The sequence below is a fragment of the Anolis carolinensis genome, chromosome 2 (genome assembly GCF_035594765.1).
Source record: "Anolis carolinensis isolate JA03-04 chromosome 2, rAnoCar3.1.pri, whole genome shotgun sequence".
Classification (NCBI taxonomy): Eukaryota; Metazoa; Chordata; class Lepidosauria; order Squamata; family Dactyloidae; genus Anolis; species Anolis carolinensis.
The window spans coordinates 22,343,216-22,364,804 of record NC_085842.1 but is presented as its reverse complement, the minus strand read 5'-3'; the positions used below and the strand labels follow the sequence as shown (position 1 = coordinate 22,364,804).

Genomic DNA, 21,589 nt, shown 5'->3' with positions numbered 1-21,589 from the left:
TGGGTTTTAACCTGCCACGTTTGGACTCTTGTTTGCTGAGGTATTCCTACGAGTATCTCTGTGGATCTTAGAAAGCTGTTTCTTGATTTTAAGGTGTTGGCATGTTGGCTGATCGCCAAACAGAGAATGAGCTGGAGATGTCAATGCCTTAGTCCTTTCATTATTGGCTACTTCACAACAGATATCAGGTGGTGCAATACCGTCTAAACAGTATAATTTCTCCAGTGGTGTAGGGCATAGACATCCTGTGATAATTCCCAACTGCAGTGTGAACTCTTGAGAATTTCTCTGAAATTAAATTTGTTGTCACCTTTGCTGCTTTCCTGAGCCTTTGCATTCTGCTTCTAGTCATTCTTTCAGGATCTTCTGATGCCCAAATAGCTAAAATGATTGCCTTGAAAAAGTTTGTGCAGTTTTTTAACAACAGCAGTTTTTTCTCTTCCTCTATTTTTATTAATACTAACCCTGTAGTTAGGTAAAACCACAAAAAGTCCAAAGTGTTTCAGTATACTTCCAAGGCTTAAGCTTGCCCTTCTCAAGGAAATTAGATTGGCTCCCTCCTGGTTGATTTTTTAGAAAGCATCTTGAAACTTGGCTCTGGAAGCAGGCTTTTTTGGAGACGATCAGTCTTAAATTGAGGTATGTTAGTAAGATCGATGGTTTTAGCATTTGTAATGCTTTTATTCCAGCAAGAGCAGCTATTTTTGATGTTGATGTTGATGTTATGTTCTTATATGTTTTCAGTAATTGTAATGGTTCTATTTTAAGTTATGTTACTTTGACCTATGTACTATTTTTTGGAAGGAGGGATATTGTTTTAACTGTTACTTGCTGTAAACCGCCCTGAGTCCCTTCCAGGAGAAGGGGCAGAATATAAATAAAACTTATTATTACAGTATTATTATTATTATTATTATTATTATTATTATTATTGTTGTTGTTGCCAGTACTACTACTATGGTGGTATACTTTTTGACCTTTCTAATGTGCATGCACTCTGGCCAGAGATGTCATTATTACCAAATTAGATTGGTGCTTCTGATCACATAGTTGTGTCTCTATGTGGTAGAAGCACACACTGTTGTTTTAGTTGCTGCTCTTTTTTTATAGCTGCTGATGTCAATGTTTAGCTACAATAGCTCTAGTTGAATTCAGTGATGGGAAACGCACTCTGCATTCTCAGGGAATATGCTGTCAAGTCCAACTGTCCGAAAATAAAATAATCAATGGCTATTTTGTTCCCACCTGTAGTCTAACGCATTGGTTGAAAGAGGGGAAGTCAAGACAGGGGAAAATATTATGCTTTCCTTTGTTCTTCTCAGTGGTGGGGTGGGGGACTCCTAAGAGGACTGAGAACTAGTACAGGTTGAGTATCACTGATCCAGAATGCCAAACCCCTTTGCAGAATCTGAAATCATCTGTATAGTTGGCCAAGATGGTGACATCTTTGCCTTCTGATAGTTCAACAGACATGACAGTTTTATGTTATGCACAAAATTATATATATATATTTTAAATTGTGTATAAAATAACCTTCAGGCTATGTGTATACAGGAACCCCTGGTGGCACAGTGAGTTAAAGCGCTGAGCTGCTAAACTTGCTTACCGAAAGGTTGGCGGTTCAAATCCAGAGAGTGGGGTGAGCTCCCGCTGGTAGCCCCAGATTCTGCCAGCCTAGCAGTTCGAAAACATGTAAATGTGAGTAGATCAATAGGTACTGCTCAGGTGGGAAGGTAATGGTGCTCCATGCAGTCATGCCAGCTACATGAATCATAGAATCATAGAATCATAGAATAGTAGAGTTGGAAGAGACCACATGGGCCATCCAGTCCAACCCCCTGCTAAGAAGCAGGAAATCGCATTCAAAGCACCCCCGACAGATGGCCATCCAGCCTCTGCTTAAAAGCCTCCAAAGAAGGAGCCTCCACCACGGCCCCAGGGAGAGAGTTCCACTGTCGAACAGCTCTCACAGTGAGGAAGTTCGTCCTGATGTTCAGGTGGAATCTCCTTTCCTGTAGTTTGAAGCCATTGTTCCGTGTCCTAGTCTGCAGGGCAGCAGAAAACAAGCTTGCTCCCTCCTGCCTATGACTTCCCTTCACGTATTTGTACATGGCTATCATGTCTCCTCTCAGCCTTCTCTTCTGCAGGCTAAACATGCCCAGCTCTTTAAGCCGCTCCTCATAGGGCTTGTTCTCCAGACCCTTAATCATTTTAGTCGCCCTCCTCTGGACGCTTTCCAGCTTGTCAACATCTCCCTTCAACTGTGGTGCCCAAAATTGGACACAGTATTCCAGGTGTGGTCTGACCAAGGCAGAATAGAGGGGGAGCATAACTTCCCTGGATCTAGACGCTATTCCCCTATTGATGCAGGCCAGAATCCCATTGGCTTTTTTAGCAGCCGCATCACATTGTTGGCTCATGTTTAACTTGTTGTCCACGAGGACTCCAAGGTCTTTTTCGCACACACTGCTGTCAAGCCAGGCGTCCCCCATTCTGTATCTTTGATTTCCATTTTTTCTGCCGAAGTGAAGTATCTTGCATTTGTCCCTGTTGAACTTCATTTTGTTAGTTTTGGCCCATCTCTCTAGTCTGTCAAGATCGTTTTGAATTCTGCTCCTGTCTTCTGGAGTGATAGCTATCCCTCCCAGTTTTGTGTCGTCTGCAAACTTGATGATCGTGCCTTCTAACCCTTCGTCTAAGTCGTTAATAAAGATGTTGAACAGAACCGGGCCCAGGACGGAGCCCTGCGGCACTCCACTTGTCACTTCTTTCCATGATGAAGACGACGCATTGGTGAGCACCCTTTGGGTTCGTTTGCTTAGCCAATTACAGATACACCTAACCGAAGTTTTGTCTAGCCCACATTTTACTAGTTTGTTTGCCAGAAGGTCGTGGGGGACTTTGTCGAAGGCCTTACTGAAATCCAGGTAGGCGACATCCACGGCATTCCCTGTATCGACCCAACTCGTAACTCTATCGAAAAAAGAGATCAGATTAGTCTGGCATGACTTGTTTTTGGTAAATCCGTGTTGACTATTAGCAATGACCGCATTTGTTTCTAAGTGTTCGCAGACCACTTCCTTAATGATCTTTTCCAGAATTTTGCCTGGTATTGATGTGAGGCTGACCGGACGGTAATTGTTTGGGTCGTTCTTTTTTCCCTTCTTGAAGATAGGGACCACATTCGCCCTCCTCCAATCTGCTGGGACTTCTCCCGTTCTCCAAGAACTCTCGAAGATAATTGCCAGTGGTTCTGAAATAACTTCCGCTAGTTCCTTCAGTACTCTTGGATGTAGCTGATCTGGCCCTGGGGACTTGAATTCGTTTAGAGTGGCCAGGTGTTCCTGGACAACTTGTTTCCCTATTTGGGGTTGGATTTCCCCCAATCCTTCGTCCATTCCATGTTGCTGAGGTTGAAGATGGCTTTCTTTTTGTGAGAAGACAGAGGCAAAGAAGGCATTAAGTAGTTCTGCCTTTTCCCTGTCCCCTGTCGCCATCACCCCATCTTCTCCTTGCAATGGCCCTATTGCCTCCTTTTTCTTCCTTTTTCTACCAACGTAAGCAAAAAAGCCTTTTTTGTTGTTTTTTATGTCCCTGGAGGTGTCTATGGACAATGCCGGCTCTTCGGCTTAGAAATGGAGATGAGCACCAATCCTCAGAGTCGGACTCAACTAGACTTAATGTCAGGGGAAAATCTTTACCCTTACCTATGTGTATACAAAAAATGTATACACAAAAAAAATGTACAGTAGAGTCTCACTTATCCAACATAAACGGGCCGGCAGAACGTTGGATAAGGGAATATGTTGGATAATAAGGAGAGATTAAGGAAAAGCCTATTAAACATCAAATTAGGTTATGATTTTACTAATTAAGTACTAAAACATCATGTTTTACAACAAATTTGACAGAAAAAGTAGTTCAATACGCAGTAATGTTATGCTGTAATTACTGTATTTACGAATGTAGCACCAAAATACCACAATGTATTGAAAAGATTGACTACAAAAATGCATTGGATAATCCAGAACGTTGGATAAGTGAGACTCTACTGTATTTCATGCTTAAACTTGGAGCCCATCTCTAAGATATCTCATTATGCAATCTGAGATAAAATCCAAAATCCACTTCTGATCACAAGCATTTTGGATAAGAGAGACTAAACCTTATTAGTATTTGCATGAACATGTTTATCTTGGCCAACACTGTGAATAGGTTGGACTGAAAGCAGAGTTGTGGCTTGGTAGTTTCTTTTGGCCAAAGTTATTGTCTGTGAATGTTTATCTTCCTGCTCAATTTTAGGCCTCATCCTAGCTTAACATCCCACTAGAAGGGATACTGTCTGATATTTCAGTCCTATACAAAATGGATTTGGGGATTTATATCATGAAATGTCTTGGGAGATTGGACCCTTTGGTTGCCAGCTCTTCTCCCTTTTGTGCAAAACCTTGTAAGCAGCTCAAGGTGTTAAACATACAAAATTCCCCCTTCCATAGGGAAGAGTTCAGTGGGAATGATAGTATGGCCGGAGAAAGGAGGGACGGCAGACGGGACCCAAGATCCTGTGGTAAGTAAACAGGGAGAGCGAGTCGTGTTTGTGCACAGCTTTCCCTTGCTGTCCTGCCTCTGGGGCTGGCATGAGAAATATCCTCTTGCTTCTTGCTCTCCGGCGTGGGAGCTGCAGACACAAAGGCTGCCAGACGCAAGGGGGGTGAGTGAGTGGAGTTGCAGACAATTCCAGGAAAGGAACAAGTTTGCCAATCTTAGAAACCTAGGGTGCATCTATACTGTAGAATTAATGCAGTTGGATTCTGCTTGAATGGCCATGGCTCAGCGGAAACCTGAACTATGTGGTATCCTGGGAGTTATAGTTTGGTAAGGTATCAATACTCCTTGGTAATTAAAGAAATAATTGAAAATAGCTCAAACGTGATGACTTGTAACTTCCAGGATTCCATAGCATTGAACAATGACAGTTAAAGTGGTGTCAAAGTGCAGTAATTGTACAGTGTGGATCAGGCATGAGCAAATTTCGGCCCTTCAAGTGTTTTGGACTTCAGCTCAACAGACAAGTTCTTTCTCCCACCCTGGACCTTTCACTGATATATAAACTCCACTTGCCTAGATTCCAACAGACCTCACAACCTCTGAGGATGCCCGCCATAGATGTGGGTGAAATGTTTGAGAGAATGCTTCTGAAATATAGCCATACAGCCCAGAAAACTCACAGCAACTTAGAGGAACATTTTTCCTGGTTTGAAACCATTCTCAGTTCCAGGAGGTTTTCAGGGGCTTCATTCAGCTTGACAATAAAGAATTTAAAAATCAATGGAGGACCTGTGGGCCACAGGTTCTGTGTTGGCTGCCTTGGATTTATATTAGCCTAAATCACTTTCAAGTGGCCCTGCCTTTATGTAAAGCCGCCTTGAGTCTCCTTCGGGTTAGAGAGGGGCAGGATAGAAATATTGTAAATAAATAATAAATAAATAATATTTCCTCGCTGGGGTATGTGTGGGTTTGTAAAAGAGGCACCATGATGTGGTGAATTGACTGGAAAGGGTGTGTGGCAGCAGCTGATTGGCTGAGCCAGTCAGGAGCCAGAATGCTGATTGGCTGCAGCTTCTAGCTTGGTACTGAGGCTAACGGTTTTAACTACCACTTTCACCTCGGAGAGGGAGGAGAACAGCTGGCTGGAGATTGGTCAGGAACGAAATGGCTGCCATACTCTCCAAAGCCTGAATACAGTAGAGTATCACTTAACCAACATAAACGGGATGGCAGAATGTTGGATAAGCGAATATGTTGGATTATAAGGAGGGATTAAGGAAAAGCCTATTAAACATCAAATTAGGTTATGATTTTACAAATTAAGCACCAAAACATCATGTTTTACAACAAATTTGACAGGAAAAGTAGTTCAATACGCAGTGATGCTATGCAGTAATTACTGTATTTACAAATTTAGCACCACAATATCACGATGTATTGAAAACATCGACTACAAAAATGCGTTGGATAATCCAGAACATTGGATAAGCAAATGTTTGATAAGTGAGACTATACTGTATTTATAAAGCAAATGAGGCATATTTAAAGGGATTGTTTATTACCATGTTCTCTGTGTGGGCTCGGGCTGTGGCGCAGGCTGGAGAGCAGCTGCAATGAATCACTGCAATGAATCACTCTGACCAGGAGGTCATGAGTTCGAGGCCCGCTTGGAGCCTATGTTTGTCATGTCTTTGTTCTATGTTAAAAGGCATTGAATGTTTGCCTATATGTGTAATGTGATCCACCCTGAGTCCCCTTCGGGGTGAGAAGGGCGGAATATAAATGCTGTAAATAAATAAATAAATAAATAAATAAATAAATAAATAATTCAGATAGCTTGATATATATTTTGTTGCCCTGTTTGAACTTTTGAACTGAAGTAAAGATATTGTTATTTGTTACACAAGTCTGAGTGACATATTATTATACTGCAGGGTTTATCTTGATTCAGAAACTGTGGTAAAACTTCTATTTATTTATTTCTACAACCGTCAACAGGGTAATAGTATGGCAAATGGGCCTTTTGTACTTCTAAAACCTGTTCTTCTATTCCCAACGCAGGAGTCGGATTCTGATACCAAAATGGAGGAACAGGAACCTGACAGACCTGAGCCACGAGAGAGCCCGGAGCAGGGAGCCCGAGACCTCCATGTGGTCCAAATTGGGGCCACCGGGGAGTTGCTGGAAGGGTCGGTCCCCCCAAAGCAGTTCAAACGAGAGCCGGAAGACCAGTGCTGGGACACCCAGTTGCAGGATTTCCTGAAAACGATGCAACCAAACCGCTCGGGATGGAGGAGCTCCCCACAGTCCCCACATTATATGTCAGGAGAAGACACCAAGTATTTCCAGAGCTCCCTCAAGGGAGTAGAGGAAGGCAGCCGGTGGCACAAAGTCGAATGTACGTCCCGGAGTATGTCCGACGATGGAAAGACCTATGAGAGCAGCCAGGATTCACCCGTGAAAGTGAAGGAAGAGGTTCTCGATGAGGACCTGGTCAACCTGGAGATGCGGAGGCAGCGATTCCGGCTCTTTTGCTACGAGGAGGCCGAGGGGCCACGAGAGGTGTGTAACAAGCTCTGGGAGCTGTGCCACCAGTGGCTGAGGCCAGAGACACACACCAAGGAGCAGATCCTAGAGTTTCTCATCCTGGAGCAGTTCCTGGCCGTCCTGCCACCAGAGATGCAGAGCTGGGTGCGAGAGCAAAGTCCTGACACTTGCACCCGGGCTGTGACCCTGGCAGAGCGGTTCCTTCAGGACTCTGAGGAGCCAGAACAGAAAGTGAGTGTTTCAGTATATTTAATATATATATTTACTAGTTATGCCCGGCCACACGTTGCTGTGGCGAAGTATGGTGGTATGGGAAATAAAGTATTGAGGAATTGGTGGTAGTTAAGGTAAAAGGTAAAGGTTTTCCCCTGGCATTAAGTCCATTATAAATGGGTTATATAGCTGTGTGGAAGGGCCTTGAGTCTACACTGCCATATAATCCAGTGCAAATTAGATAATCTGTGGAAGAGGCCTAAGTGAGGCCTAACTCGGCCTGTCCACTGGGCTGAGTGGGTTGCTAGGAGACCAAGTGGGCAGAGATTATTTATTTTTATTTATTTACAGTATTTATATTCCGCCCTTCTCACCCCGAAGGGGACTCAGTGCGGATTACAATGAACACATATATGGCAAACATTCAATGCCAACAGACAAACAACATACATTAGACAGAGGCATTTTTAACATTTTTCCAGCTTCACGATTCCAGCCACAGGGGGAGCTGTTGCTTCACCGTCCAGTAGTGGCTGTACTTCCGCATTCCTTTCCTCGTGTTTTGCTGGCAGTTTTATGGTGTTGTAAATTAGCCTCCCGCATAAAGCGTCCATAGATTTCCCTAATTGACAGGTGCAACTGTCTTTCGGGGCTGCATAGGTCAACAGCAAGCCGGGGCTATTAATGGTCGGAGGCTTAACCCGACCTGGGCTTCGAACTCATGACCTCTCGGTCAGTAGTGATTTATAGCAGCTGGTTACTAGCCAGCTGCGCCACAGCCCGCCCTCTAACTGGCAGCAATTGCATAAAAACAATTATTCCTTTCCCTCTAATTAGGACTTTATTTTTCTTTTCTTTTTGTTGTATCAACCTAGAGGCATGGATGATGGGTTGTGTTGTCAAATTTCGAGGTTGGGGGGCCTGTAGTTTGTTGTTTTGTTGGTCGCCGTGATGCCATCACTCATTTATATATATAGATTACTTGTAAATAATTGCTTATCATAATAATGCGGCATACATACCACATATAGGTTAACTTCATATATAAATTGAGGGCATTTTCTGGGGATAAAATTATGGATCAGTCAAGAGTCATTACACAGAAATAGGGGAGAGTAGTCGTACCATCTCAGGGACCAGATATTTCTGAATGTCCCTTCCTTTTCCCTGTCTAGGCATTCAAAAAGGTCAGAGGTGGCACCACAGTAGAGAGAGTAGAGGAATTCAGTGTTTCTTTCATGTTATTCTGGTATAGATTAAGCTCCTATCTTTATCCTCCGTAATCAGGGAATAGCATTGTTCCCTTTTTCATAAGAGTTAAAGTACAGGACTTACGTTGACCCAAAGATTAATTGACCCAAGATTGTGGAGGTTTAATTTTTGACTAAAATTTCTAGACTTCTAGGCATGATTATATAGGGTAGATTGCATCATAGTAATATACCGTATATATACTCGAGTATAAGCTGACCTGAATATAAGCCGAGGCACCTAATTTTACCACCAAAAATTGCGAAAACATTTTATTTATTTACAGTATTTATATTCCGCCCTTCTCACCCCGAAGGGGACTCAGGGCGGATTACTATGAACACATATATGGCAAACATTCAATGCCAACAGACAAACAACATATATAGATAGACACAGAGGCATTTAACTTTTTTTTTCCAGCTTCATGATTCCGGCCACAGGGGGAGTTGTTGCTTCACTGTCCACTAGTGGCTGTACTTCCTCATTCCTTTCCTCGTGTTTTGCTGGCAGTTTTATGATGTTGTAAATTAGTTAAATTAGCCTCCCGCATAAAGCGTACCTAAATTTCCCCTAATTGACAGATGCAACTGTCTTTCGGGGCTGCATAGGTCAGCAGCAAGCCAGGCTATTTAATGGTCGGGGGCTTAACCCGACCCGGGCTTCAAACTCATGACCTCTCGGTCAGTAGTGATTTATTGCAGTTGGTTACTAGCCAGCTGCTCCACAGCCCGGCCCTGACTCCAGTATAAGCCGAGATACCAATAAAATTACATTAATTGAGGCATCAGTAGTTTAAATGTTTTTGAATCTTTATATCAAACTGTAATTAAAGATATGACTGTTCAACTCTGATTAAATCAGTATTTTCATCTTCTTCAATGTAAATGTGCTTATGTATTCTTTTAATAATAATAGAGTGAAATAATAAATGTAATAATAATAATTAATAAAATAATAAATATAACAATACCAATAATAATAGAGAAAAATAATAAATATACCATATATACTTGAGTATAAGCCAACCAGAATATAAGCCCACCACGACCCTCACCCGAGTATAAGGCGATACTTGGAGATGGGATCTAAATCTAGACATTAAAAGTCATCCATGTTTCACGTAGGCCTTATTCCTATAGCATGAATGTAATTTTATACACAATAATGTTGTGGATGAAACAAGGTTTATTTACACTGAAAGCCAAAATCACTATCTCAGTAACCCATGAGGATAATTTTGGATTTTTGAGCATTTCAGATTTTAGCGTTCTGAATAAGAGATACTCAATCGACTTCTGTTTGGACCAAGAGGAAGACCCTGGTTCCAGGGCTTGACTATACCTCTAATACTTTCCTTTTCTTTTTAAAATTTAGATGTCAGGATCTCTTAGTTCTCCCAAGTCAGACCCTTCTTCCCCTGTTATCTTGAAGATGCAGCTCCCACTGGAGGATAAGCAAGAGGATGACTGGGAGGCCACCTTGTCTGGTGAGCTTTCTCTTTTTGTATTTCTGTCTGTCTGTTTTTTTAGGGTGAATATTTCATTTGGTTATGGCTAACTAGGCAACTAGGTTGTTGTGAGTTTTCTGGGCTTTATGGCCATGTTCCAGAAGCATTCTCTCCTGACGTTTCACCAACATCTATGGCAGGCATCTTCACAAGTTGTGAGGTATATGGGAAAACTAAGAAGGAAGATTTATATATCTGTGGAAGGTCCAGGGTGGGAGAAAGAACTCTTGTCTATTTGAGGCAAGTGTGAATGTTGCAATTGGCCACCATAATTAGCATTGAAAAGCCTTGCAGTTTCAAAGCCTGGCTGATTCCTGCCTGGGGGAATCCTTTCTTGGGAGGTGTTAGCTGGCCCTGATTGTTTCATGTCTGAAATTCCCCTGTTTTTAGAGTGTTGTTTTTTCACTGTACTGATTTTAGAGTTTTTAAATACTGGTTTTCCCACCCTGGACTTTCCACAGATATATAAATCTCCCTTGCCTAGTTCCCAATATACCTCAAAACCTCTGAGGATGCCTGCCATAGATGTGGGCGAACATGGCTTCAGGAACATGGCGATACAGCCCGGAAAACTCATAGCAACCCAATGATTCCAGCCATGAAAGCCTTCAACAACATATCAAATAATTATTTTGGCCTATCTTATAGGTTTGTTGTGGTGATAAATAAAGAGGGGATGTTTGCATGCCACCAGAGCCACATATGAGGAGTTTATTCATTATATTTATATCTCCAATATTCTCCAAAGAAGCTCAAGGCAAAATATTTCAGTGTTTGTAGTGTACAGTTACTGTGGCAGAGAAACTGATAAGAGTATCTCTCGTGTCTTCACCAAGCGATGGTGGCAGGGCTGAGAGAAAACCTTTCTCTGTAGATCTTAGTGTTCTGGTAGGTTCATATAAGGCAATGGTTCTCAACCTGTGTGTCCTCAGGTTTTGGCCTACAACTCTCAGAAATCCCAGCTGGTTTACCAGCTGTTAGGATTTCTGTGAGTTTATTTATTTATTTATTTACAGTATTTATATTCTGGCCTTCTCACCCCGAAGGGGACTCAGGGCGGATCACATTATACATACATAGGGCAAACATTCAATGCCCATAAACACATCAAACAGAGAGACAGACAGACGCAGAGGCAATTTAACCTTCTCCTGAGAGGATGTTCGATTCTGGCCACCGGGGGGAGCAGCTGCTTCATCATCCACTCTGACGGCACTTCCTCATTCCAAGTCGTAAATTAGTTAAACTTGCCTCCCCACTTTTATAAGTGGTACCTTATTTCCTACTTGATAGATGCAACTATCTTTCGGGTTGCTAGGTCAGCAATAAGCAGGGGCTATATTTTATTTTTAATTGACAGGTGCTCACCCCGCCACGGACTGGCCTCGAACTCATGACCTCATGGTCAGAGTGATTTATTGCAGCAGGCTGCTCAACAGCCTGCGCCACAGCCCGGCCAAAACATCTGGGGACCCACAGGTTGAGAACCACTGATATAAGGAGATGGAGTGATGATGAACTTCTGGATTACTGGAAATGGGTTCATCAAGATGTCCCCTCTCTTGCTTGTTGTCTACCCAGGAATTACTTTGTTGGTCATGGTGGGAATTAGAATGCAAGACTAGATGGCCCAAGTTCATAGAACCTCTATCATCCTAATTAGGTGAATTCAAGTTGAAAAGGGTTTGGAATGACCACATGGCTAATGGTGTGACCAAAATTCTCGAAATTCATATCTAGTGTCTGTGCCAAATACATCTGACCCCTGAAACCAGACTTAGATAGGAGTGTCCTCAGTGTTCTTATGAGATATTTGTATGTTTCCCATAGGCAATGAACAAGTGCAAGATGATGAAGATGAAGAGGAGGAGGAGGAACCGTTTCAGTCTGACCAGCCTGAGCAAGTGGGTATTGGTGGAATGTCCTTAGACCGAACCAAAGGGAAGAATTTCCAGGGTCCTGAGATGGACAAGATGCCCGAGGGCCACCAGGGAATAGATGGTCACCAGGAGAACCATCCTGGGAAGTCTGGCGGGGAAAACGACCGGGGTGTTCGGCAAAGTTCCTTCCAGGAGGGACCCCACAGACACACTGACTCAGGGGAGAGCTCCGGTCAGAATTTAATCCACCCAGAAATCCAACCCATTGAAAAGCCACACAAATGCTCGTTATGTGAAGCAAGTTTCTATGAGAGCACCCATTTGGTGATACACGAGCGAATCCATACAGGGGAGAAGCCGTACAAATGTTCTGTGTGCGAGACCTGGTTCTCTCATCCCTCAGAGCTGATGAGGCATGAGGAGACCCACATGCCCGAGAAACCCCATAAATGTGGGGTCTGCGGCAAAAGCTTTAACCAGAAAGCCTCCCTGATCACCCACGAGAGAACCCACACAGGTGAGAAACCGTACGAGTGCTCCGAGTGTGGGAAGAGCTTCAGTACCAGCTCCCAGCTCATTACGCACAAGCGAGTGCACACGGGCGAGAAACCCTACAGTTGCTCATACTGTGGCAAAAACTTCAACCAGAAAGCGTCCCTCATAACCCACAAGAGAACCCACACTGGGGAGAAGCCGTACGAGTGTACGCTGTGCGGGAAAAGCTTCAGCGCTTGCTCCCAGATTATCAATCACATCAGGGTCCACACAGGCGAGAAACCCTACGAGTGTTTAGAGTGCGGGAAACGTTTTGGGAGCAGCTCCCACCTGACCGATCACAAGAGAACCCACACGGGCGAGAAGCCCTACAAGTGCTCCGACTGCGGGAAGAACTTCAGCCGAAGTTCCAACCTCACGGCGCACAGCCGGATCCACACAGGAGAGAAGCCATATATATGCTCAGGGTGTGGCAAAAGCTTCAGGCAGAAAGCCTCCCTCATCACACACAAGAGAACCCACACGGGGGAGAAACCCTTCGAATGCACCGAGTGCGGGAAGAGCTTCATCTCGAGCTCCCGCCTCGTCAGCCATAAACGGGTGCACACGGGCGAAAAGCCCTACGAGTGCTTGGTGTGTGGGAAGTGCTTCATTTCAAGCTCCCACCTTTTAAGCCATAAGAGGGTCCACACAGAAGAGGAGCCGTACAAGTGCTCATAGAGCAGCAGGAGAGTCTTCTGCTAGTAGGCTTCTCTTCCGAGGAATGGTTCCCACATAATAACCCCAGGCCAGGGATTATATATATCGAGAACAGCCTAGCTTCTATAATCTTGAAGGCTGTTTTATCCTCTAGATGTAACTCAAAAGCGCAGAACCCTCTCTCATAATTAAATATAATTTCTCAGGCCAGGTTATTTTTCTCCCAGGGATTGGTTGGGCCATTAACTCTCTGTCAGCATTGCTGTGGCCCTTGGTCCATGTTGTGGCCACAGCAATGTGTATGAGCCAGGGTAGGGAACACAGACCTGGTTGTGTGATCTTTTCTCTCCTCTCTTCCAAAAGGATGAGAGGAGGAACATGCAAACAAGGTACACACATGCCACAGACAGTGTGTAGTGCATGCATTGGGTGAACTGGTCCAGTGCTCTGCCTGGGGACAAGGTGGCTTCATGTGTTCATATCTCCCACCAAGATGTGTATGCAATTGAGGTGCAATCCCTGAGATGTGAGTCTCCCTAGACAAAGGGAAATTTGATTTGTCACCCAGGAAAACCTTCGCTCATCAGCATCCACAGAATCTGTGCGTGTTGTAGTGGTCAATCTTCTCATGGGGAATACTGTCACTGTAGCCTTCCCCACCTCCTTCCACTGTGAACAATAATTATGGCTTTGAATGCACTTGTTCTCCTGACCAGTGGCCGGGTTTTTCAATGTTTACGAAGTCTGTCTGCTATCTGCAATCTCTCAGTAGAACAGTGGTTCCCAACCTGTGGTCCATGGACCACCAGTGATCCCCAAAAACTAAAATATGGTCCGTGGCCTCACCATTACTACACCGTTGCAACAAGAGCGACTGGTGTCGCGAAACCCTCTTATAGTGCCCAGGCAACGGGCATGTCGGGAGGGAAGACTATCCATGAAAGGCGTGACAACAAGCCTCCTGACTGCTGCTTCTCCTCCTCCCTCCTCCTGAGTAGAGCCATTCTATGTAGCACTTTGTTGTCTTCGTTTTTAGGCCTGTTCCTGGGGTTATTTGGGGTGCTGATTTAGAAAATGGCACTGGATAGACCACATCAGCTCTGGATTGTTAAATATGGTTTTCTGTAGGCAGGGCCGGCTCTAGGCAATTTTCGAATGTAAGCAAACCATATTTTGGTCCCCCCCCCCCAATGCAGTGAGAGTGGAAGAAAAGAGTCATGGAGATTTCCCCAAAGTGTGGGGCCTTGGCTGGAGGGAGGAGTTTTTTTTTATCTCCGGCCAAGGCCCGGCCTAGGGAAATGAGGGGCGCACTGCTGTTTCCTAGAACCTTTGTTTGCCCATCTCTCTCTCTCTCTCTCTCTCTCTCTCTCTCTCTCTATATATATATATATATATATATATATATATATATATATATATATACCGTGTTTCCCCAAAAATAAGACAGTGTTTTATATTAATTTTTGGTCCCAAAGATGGTCTAGGTCTTATTTTCTGGGGATGTCTTATTTTTCCATGAAGAAGAATTCACATTTATTGTTGAACAAAAAAAAAATTGAACATTTATTATATACTGTACAGTAGTTGTCATCACAAACCAGCATAACCAGACAAACTGTGAATCCTATCAAGAATTTCTTGTTACTACGAATATTTCCATGTACAACACTCTATGGTACATACATTTACCAATCCTGCATGCTCTGGTGTTCTGTTCGTTGGGCATGCTTCCAAACAAAAACTTTGCTAGGTCTTACTTTCGGGGGAGGCCTTATATTTAGCAATTCAGCAAAACCTCTACTAGGTCTTATTTTCTGGGGATGTCTTATTTTAGGGGAAACAGGGTATATATATATCTCTGGGCACTGTACCGGGCGCCTCAATAGCGCCCCCAGGGGATTGGCACCTTCTGCATTTGCGTACTTTGCTTACCGGTTCAGCCGCCCCTGTCTGTAGGCAAGCAGATGGTGCCTACTGGATGGCATATGTTCTGTATCAAAAACTAGAGCTGATGTGCTCTAACCAATGCAGTTTTCTGAATCAGGACCTCAAATAAACAAACTGAATCTAAAGTCAATACCCTTTTGGTATTAATGTTGGAGAGTGGTCCCTGGTCAAAGTGGTCCCTGGTCAAAAAAAGGTTGGGAACCACTGCTGTAGAGGGTAGGAACATAGGTTGCCCTCCAACACAATTTGAAAACATTCACTGTGATGGAAAACTGTCAGCATATAGATTTAGAGGAGCCATCTAATGCTGGGTTAACTCTAATCTCCTATCCGCAGCATCTTATATTTTTGCTGCCAAGCAGTTGCCTTTCCTTGATAGAAAATTGATAGACCTAGTTGCGTCATAGTCACCCCTTGGCCTGTAATAGGAAGGGACCTGTCTCCTGATTAGCTGAGTAGATGAACGGCAAGTTCTCGTCTGCTCTGCCCTATGCTATTCAGTGAATATACCTGTGCGTTATTTTTCGTCTTTGTTTCTGTGGTGCATTGGATTACGATTCTAGAGACCAAGCTTCAAATCCCAGCTCAGAGACCTTAGCACTTTTAGAGGAAGGCAAAGGCAAGAGCCCCTCAGAATAAATTTCGCCAAGAAAACTCCATGATAGGTTGGCCATAAGTCAGAAATAACAGCAACAACTTCCAAAACTACAAATCACAGAGTTCTTAGCGGTCATGGCATTGAAGCAATTTCTAGTTCATGGTTTAGGCCATAGTTCTATTAAAGAAGGATGCGTCCTATTAAAATTAGTGGATAAAGGATGTGCGATTTAATGTGGCAGCATCACTGTAGCTAGATGTATATGATGCCTGAGTGTGGAGATTCTGCTTTTTCACTTCTTTGTATTTCAGGCGAGGTAAAGGCTGCAGTGAGAGCCTAGGTGGGGCACAACGGGGGAATTTAGCATAGGATGCACCTCTACTGCAGAATTAATACAGTTTGGCACCACTTGATCTACCATGGCTTCTGGGAGTTGTGGTTTTACAGGGTTATTGACCTGTTCTGCAAGAGGGTTGGTGCATTCCCAGGATTTCTTAGTATTGAGATATGGCAGTTAAAATGGTATCAAACTGCATTCTACAGAGTAGCTGGACCCATAACCCAGCATGTAGCACTATTCAAGAATTCCAGGTTGGGGAGTGTTATAACATTGCCCTGTGGCTGTTAAGTTTTGATTTTCCTCTACTGCTCTGCCTGCCAACAAGAGGCAACTAACAAAAAAAAAAACCCTGGAATTTCAGGCTTCTTAACTTTGGCAGCCTTATTTGGGAGATTACCTATTAGCACTAAATGTAGGCTGGCTTGCTGTGAGTTTTCTGGGCTGAATGGTCATGTTCCAGAAGCATTCTCTTCTGTCGTTTCACCCACTTCTATGGCAGGCATCCTCAGAGGTTGTGAGGTATATTAGAAACTAGGTCAGTGAGATTTATACATCTGTAGAAGGCCCAGGGTGGGAGAAAGAACTCTTGTCTGTTTGAGGCAAGTGTGAATGTTGCAATTAATCACCTTGATTAGCATTTAAAAGCCCTGCAGTTTCAAAGCCTGGCTGCTTCCTGTCTGGGGGGAATTCTTTATTGGGAGATGTTAGCTGGCCTTGATTGTTTCATGTCTGGAATTCCTGTTTTCTGAGTGTTGTTCTTTATTTACTGTCCTGATTTAAGAGTTTAAAAAAAATACTGGTAGCCAGATTTTGTTCATTTTCATCGTTTCAATGTGTTGTCGAAGGCTTTCATGGCCGGGATCACAGGGTTGTTGTATGTTTTCTGGGCTGTATGGCCATGTTCCAGACGTATTCTCTCCTGACGTTTCGCCCACATCTATGGCAGGCATCCTCAGAGTTTGTGAGATATAGATTTGGGTGAAACGTCAGGAGAGAATACTTCTGGAACATGGCCACACAGCCTGGAAAACATACAACAACCTTTTCATTGTTTCCTCCTCTCTTTTGATTCCTCCCAGCTGGAACTAGCCAGGCTTTGAAGCTGCAAGGCTTTTAAGTGCTAATCAAGGCGATTAATTGCAACATTCACATTTGCCTCCAACAGAAAAGAGTTCTTTCTCCCACTCTGGACCTTCCACAGATATATAAACCTCACTGACCTAGTTTCCAATATACCTCACAACCTCCGAGGATGCCTGTTATAGATGTGGGCAAAACGTCAGGAGTGAATGCTTCTGGAACATGGCCATACAACCCGGAAAACTCACAGCAACCCAGTGATTCTGGCCGTGAAAGCCTTCAGCAACACCTTAAATGTAGACTTCCTAGAGACATTTGCTTAGCAGGTGCAGAAAACTTCACAACCTGTTATTCCGGTCGAAAAAAGCACCTCTTCCATCATAGGCAGTGTGGATGGGCAAGTTCCAGGGACCAATCTCTTTAACCTGGATCAGACAGAGTCTCGCCACCCTCATTAAAATGTTTAAAGGTTCACTCTTGAATTCCCCTGCCTTGCACTTATCTGGGGGAGTCTGTGCCTTGTTGTAAGTGAAAGTTACACTTCTGAGAGGCCTCTGGAAATGTAATGGTTTTCTTTAAAGGACTTTGAGGGATCTTTAGGCTTCCAGATTAGGCTGGGGAAAGATATGCACGAAGCTCCTGTTGTACATATCCTTAGAGTGGAAGGCCAGGAGAGTGTAGCCAGCCTTGTGTGTGTGTGTGTGTGTGTATGTATGTATGTATGTATACACACACACACACACACACATAGAGCACTTTCTTTATTTGTGGCTTTTCACTTTAATGGAGCTCCTGTGCTCCTATCCCCATATATATATGTGTGTGTGTGTGTGTGTGTGTGTATTGTTATATTGTATTGTTCTGGGCATGGCCCCATGTAAGCCGCCCCGTTGGGGAGATGGTGGCGGGGTATAGATAAAGTTTATTTTATATATATATATATATATATATATATATATATATATATATATATGCTGTGTCCCGGCCACGCGTTGCTGTGGCGAAGTATGGTGGTATGGGAAATAAAGTATTGAGGAATTGGTGGTAGTTAAGGTAAAGGGTAAAGGTTGTGTCCGACTGCACACTGAAGTGGATTATATGGCAGTGTGGAGTCAAGATAATCCAGTGCAAAGCAGATAATATAAGATTATAAATGTGTTATTTAGCTGTGTGGAAGGGCCTTGAGTCTACACTGCCATATAATCCAGTTCAAATCAGATAATCTGTATTTTATAGGCAATGGGGAAGAGGCCTAAGTGAGGCCTAACTCTGCCTGTCCCCTGGGCTGAGTGGGTTGCTAGGAGACCAAGTGGGCGGAGCTTAGCCTTCTAACTGGCAGCAATTGGATAAAAACAATTATTCCTCTCTCTCTAATTAGGACTTTATTTTTCTTTCCTTTTTTGTTGTATGAACGTAGAGGCATGGATGAGGGGTTGTGCTGCCAAGTTGAGTGTTTCTGGGATGTGTACTTTTGTTGTTTTGTCCTAGGCCAAAATTTCTATATTTCATATATATATATATATATGGGGGATAGAGGCATAGGACCTCTGTTAAAGTGAAAAGCCGCAAATAAAGAAACTGCTGTGTCATTTTTTTATCCAACCTAAGAGACCACTCTCTAGAAATCTTTAAGTCCTCAATAGTCAACCTCAGACAACGGTTGACAGTAGCATAACTAGGAGTTCCCTCTAGGACATTGGTTCTCAACCTTGGTCCTCAGATGTCTTTGGCTTACAACTCCCAGAAATCCCAACCAGTTTACCAGCTGGGTTGTTGTATGTTTTACGGGCTGTATGGCCATGTTCCAGAAGTATTCTGGAATACTTCTGGAACATAGCCATACAGCCCAGAAAACATACAACAACCCTGTGATCCCGGCCATGAAAGCCTTCGACAACACAAAAACAAAAACATCTGGGCACCCCAGGTTAAGTGCAAGGTTATAAAATATATTGTTTACTTGGCTCTAGGAATCTCTAGGCACTCCAGCAGACACTGGATGACCCGAGAAAACATTTTAATCAAATCCATGAGTAATCTTCAAAAGTGGAAGGTCAATTGTTCTATGGAGAGGGGGCTTGGAAGTAATTAAGATGGGAAATTACTAAATTTGTACATGTCTTCAGTAAGGTAGATTGGGGAAAGCAACTTGTGGCTTTCCAGATGCTGATGGGCTTCATATCCCCATCTTGCTGTATTCATCAACATCTGCAAACAACGGGAATGGGTCAGTTCAACATCTGGAAACCCACGGTATGGCACTTATGGTGATCAGTGAGATAGTTGAGTTGACTCCTTACTTACCTTGCTGGGCTCTCTTTGTTGAAAGGTGTCCATAATTCTGGAAGTGAAACAGCCCTCAATAGTTTCCTTTGTGAGAGAAAACGCTACCATTTGTCAGAGCAAGATAGCAAGATAGGCAGATGCAGGGATGTGTGGACAGGGCATGGACTGATGTTGGTGGGCAGGGCTGCATGTGGCATTCAGCCTTCCCCGTGCCCCCAAAACTAGCCTGTTTTGCCCTCAGCTGCCCTCTTGAGACCATTGTTAAAGTAAGCTTCAGCTACCAGTCTAGTTAGCCTCTGAATGTGCAACAGGAATGGGGTGTTTTTATCGCATCAGAAGCAACTTGAGAACATACTGCAAATCGCTTCTGGTGGGAGAGAATCAACCGTCTACAAAGATGTTGCCATGGGGATACCTGGATGTGTTACCATCCTGTGGGAGACTTCTCTCATGTCCCTGCATGGGAAGCTGGGGCTGACAGACAGGAGCTCACCCTGTCTCGTGAATTCGAACCGCCCAACTTCAGGTCAGCAATTTCTGGATAACTTTTTTTTATCAGATCCACAAGTGTGAAACCTGCAAATGTGGAGGGCTAACTGTACTTGCACTTACTTTCAACCCAGATTTTGGGCCTAATATGTATTTGAGGATCCAGTTCTTATGTTCCATCACATAAACCAGGGCCAGAGTCATGGGTCCCAACCAGAGGTTGGAAAAGTTGCTTTTTAAAATGCTCTTAATGTCTTGAATTTTCCAGCCACTATGACCAATGCTGGTGAAATCTTTTGAGAATCCAAACTTCCAAAAAAAGGTAACTTTTCCAACCTGCTCCTGATGCTCAAGGTGGAGGCTAATGTTGTAGAATAAGGTGTTTTCTTACCCCAGTTTTTTGGACAATTGGGGCAGAAACATAACATACACACAGGCTGTTTTGTCTTTTCTGAAATTTGGTCATGAATGAGGAAATATTTGAATCCAGGCTATGCCAGTCCTAGAATATTATGCAGATTTCCTTCATTTAGAGTGTTTGAAATACTTTATCTTGCGTCCATATGGGAAAAAAGCTACTTCTCGTTTTATATGGCAGCCGTCTTGGATTCTGTCTTTGCTTCCAGGTAGAATTTCAGGTCCGGGTTCTCTTCCGAAACTATAATCCACGCACCCTCCTCCAGGCTTTCCTCAGCCTCCTCACTTATACTTAACCCCACTTTTCACCTCCGTTTGTAATCCCTCGACGCATATGCATGTCTGCTGTCCACAGTGGAAAGGCTCGGAGAGAGTTGAACATGGCTTCCTTCCCATGAATGTTTGTGAATCTGTAGTTGTAAATGCATTAAAATATCTTTAATTTATGCATATGTGTTACTTGTAGATTTTACATTAAATTCTTTTATCTTTTATTCTCTCTTTTTTTGACATTAATTTTGCACCACTCACTCCTATGGGGAAGGGTATAATTGGCGGCAACTTCCAGATATCTTTGAGCTGAAACTCCATTGGCCCACTGTAAAGAGCTAATGACAACTGCCACCACTTTGTAAAGATGGAACCACCAAAGACTCAGGGAGGAGACCTTTTACTTTCCCTCCCTTTCTTCTTCTTATAATATATGCGATAGAGGCTTAGATGTTGGAAGAACAATAACAAGTTTATTTAGGCACAAAACTTAGTGGTTACAATGTTGTTTCTCACTTGGAGATCTTTTTATTAATAGTTACAATACTAGAATGAGATAAGTCAAACTCCTTAAAGTGTCACTTTTTTTACTTAAAGTAGTTAGAACTTCTTTCTCTGCTACTTTTAAACCCCTGTGATATACAACCACAGATTCTCTGTTCCTTACCAGGACACAGACTACATTAAATAAGTTACCAAACTTATTTTAAACCAACTCAAAACGAACAATTGAGACTCCTTGATCCCCTCAACATAGGATCAATCTTCCCTGTGCCTCACAAGAGCACAGACGGACTCTCTTTTTTTTAAACTCTGCACTTCTTCAACAAAAGGGCAGTTGGCTCCGCCTACTTCTCCATGGCAACCAGCCTCTGAGTGCTGAGATGCAATAACTGTAATACTTACACTTTTAAAACACAAACACACAATTAAACATAACATCTGTAAACCAAAAATTCGTACTTCATTACACCCACCATTGGCTAGAATGGCTGTGGATGATAAGCATTGTAGTCCAT

The 21,589-nt window shown here is 43.3% G+C and overlaps 1 protein-coding gene across 2 annotated transcripts in view; it reads left to right on the top strand.

Annotated features, from left to right (window-relative positions):
* LOC103278112 (zinc finger protein 436) overlaps positions 1 to 20,794 on the top strand; it is a 47,230-nt gene extending 26,436 nt beyond the window's left edge. For both annotated transcript variants that reach the window (XM_008105853.2, XM_062973596.1), the window contains exons 2-4: positions 6,610 to 7,326; positions 9,937 to 10,048; positions 11,900 to 20,794. In XM_008105853.2, coding sequence (XP_008104060.2) covers positions 6,631 to 7,326; positions 9,937 to 10,048; positions 11,900 to 13,164 — 2,073 coding nt within the window. In that variant the 5' untranslated portion in view covers positions 6,610 to 6,630 and the 3' untranslated portion in view covers positions 13,165 to 20,794. The remainder of the gene's footprint in view (positions 1 to 6,609; positions 7,327 to 9,936; positions 10,049 to 11,899) is intronic.
* Positions 20,795 to 21,589: the final 795 nt, after the last annotated feature.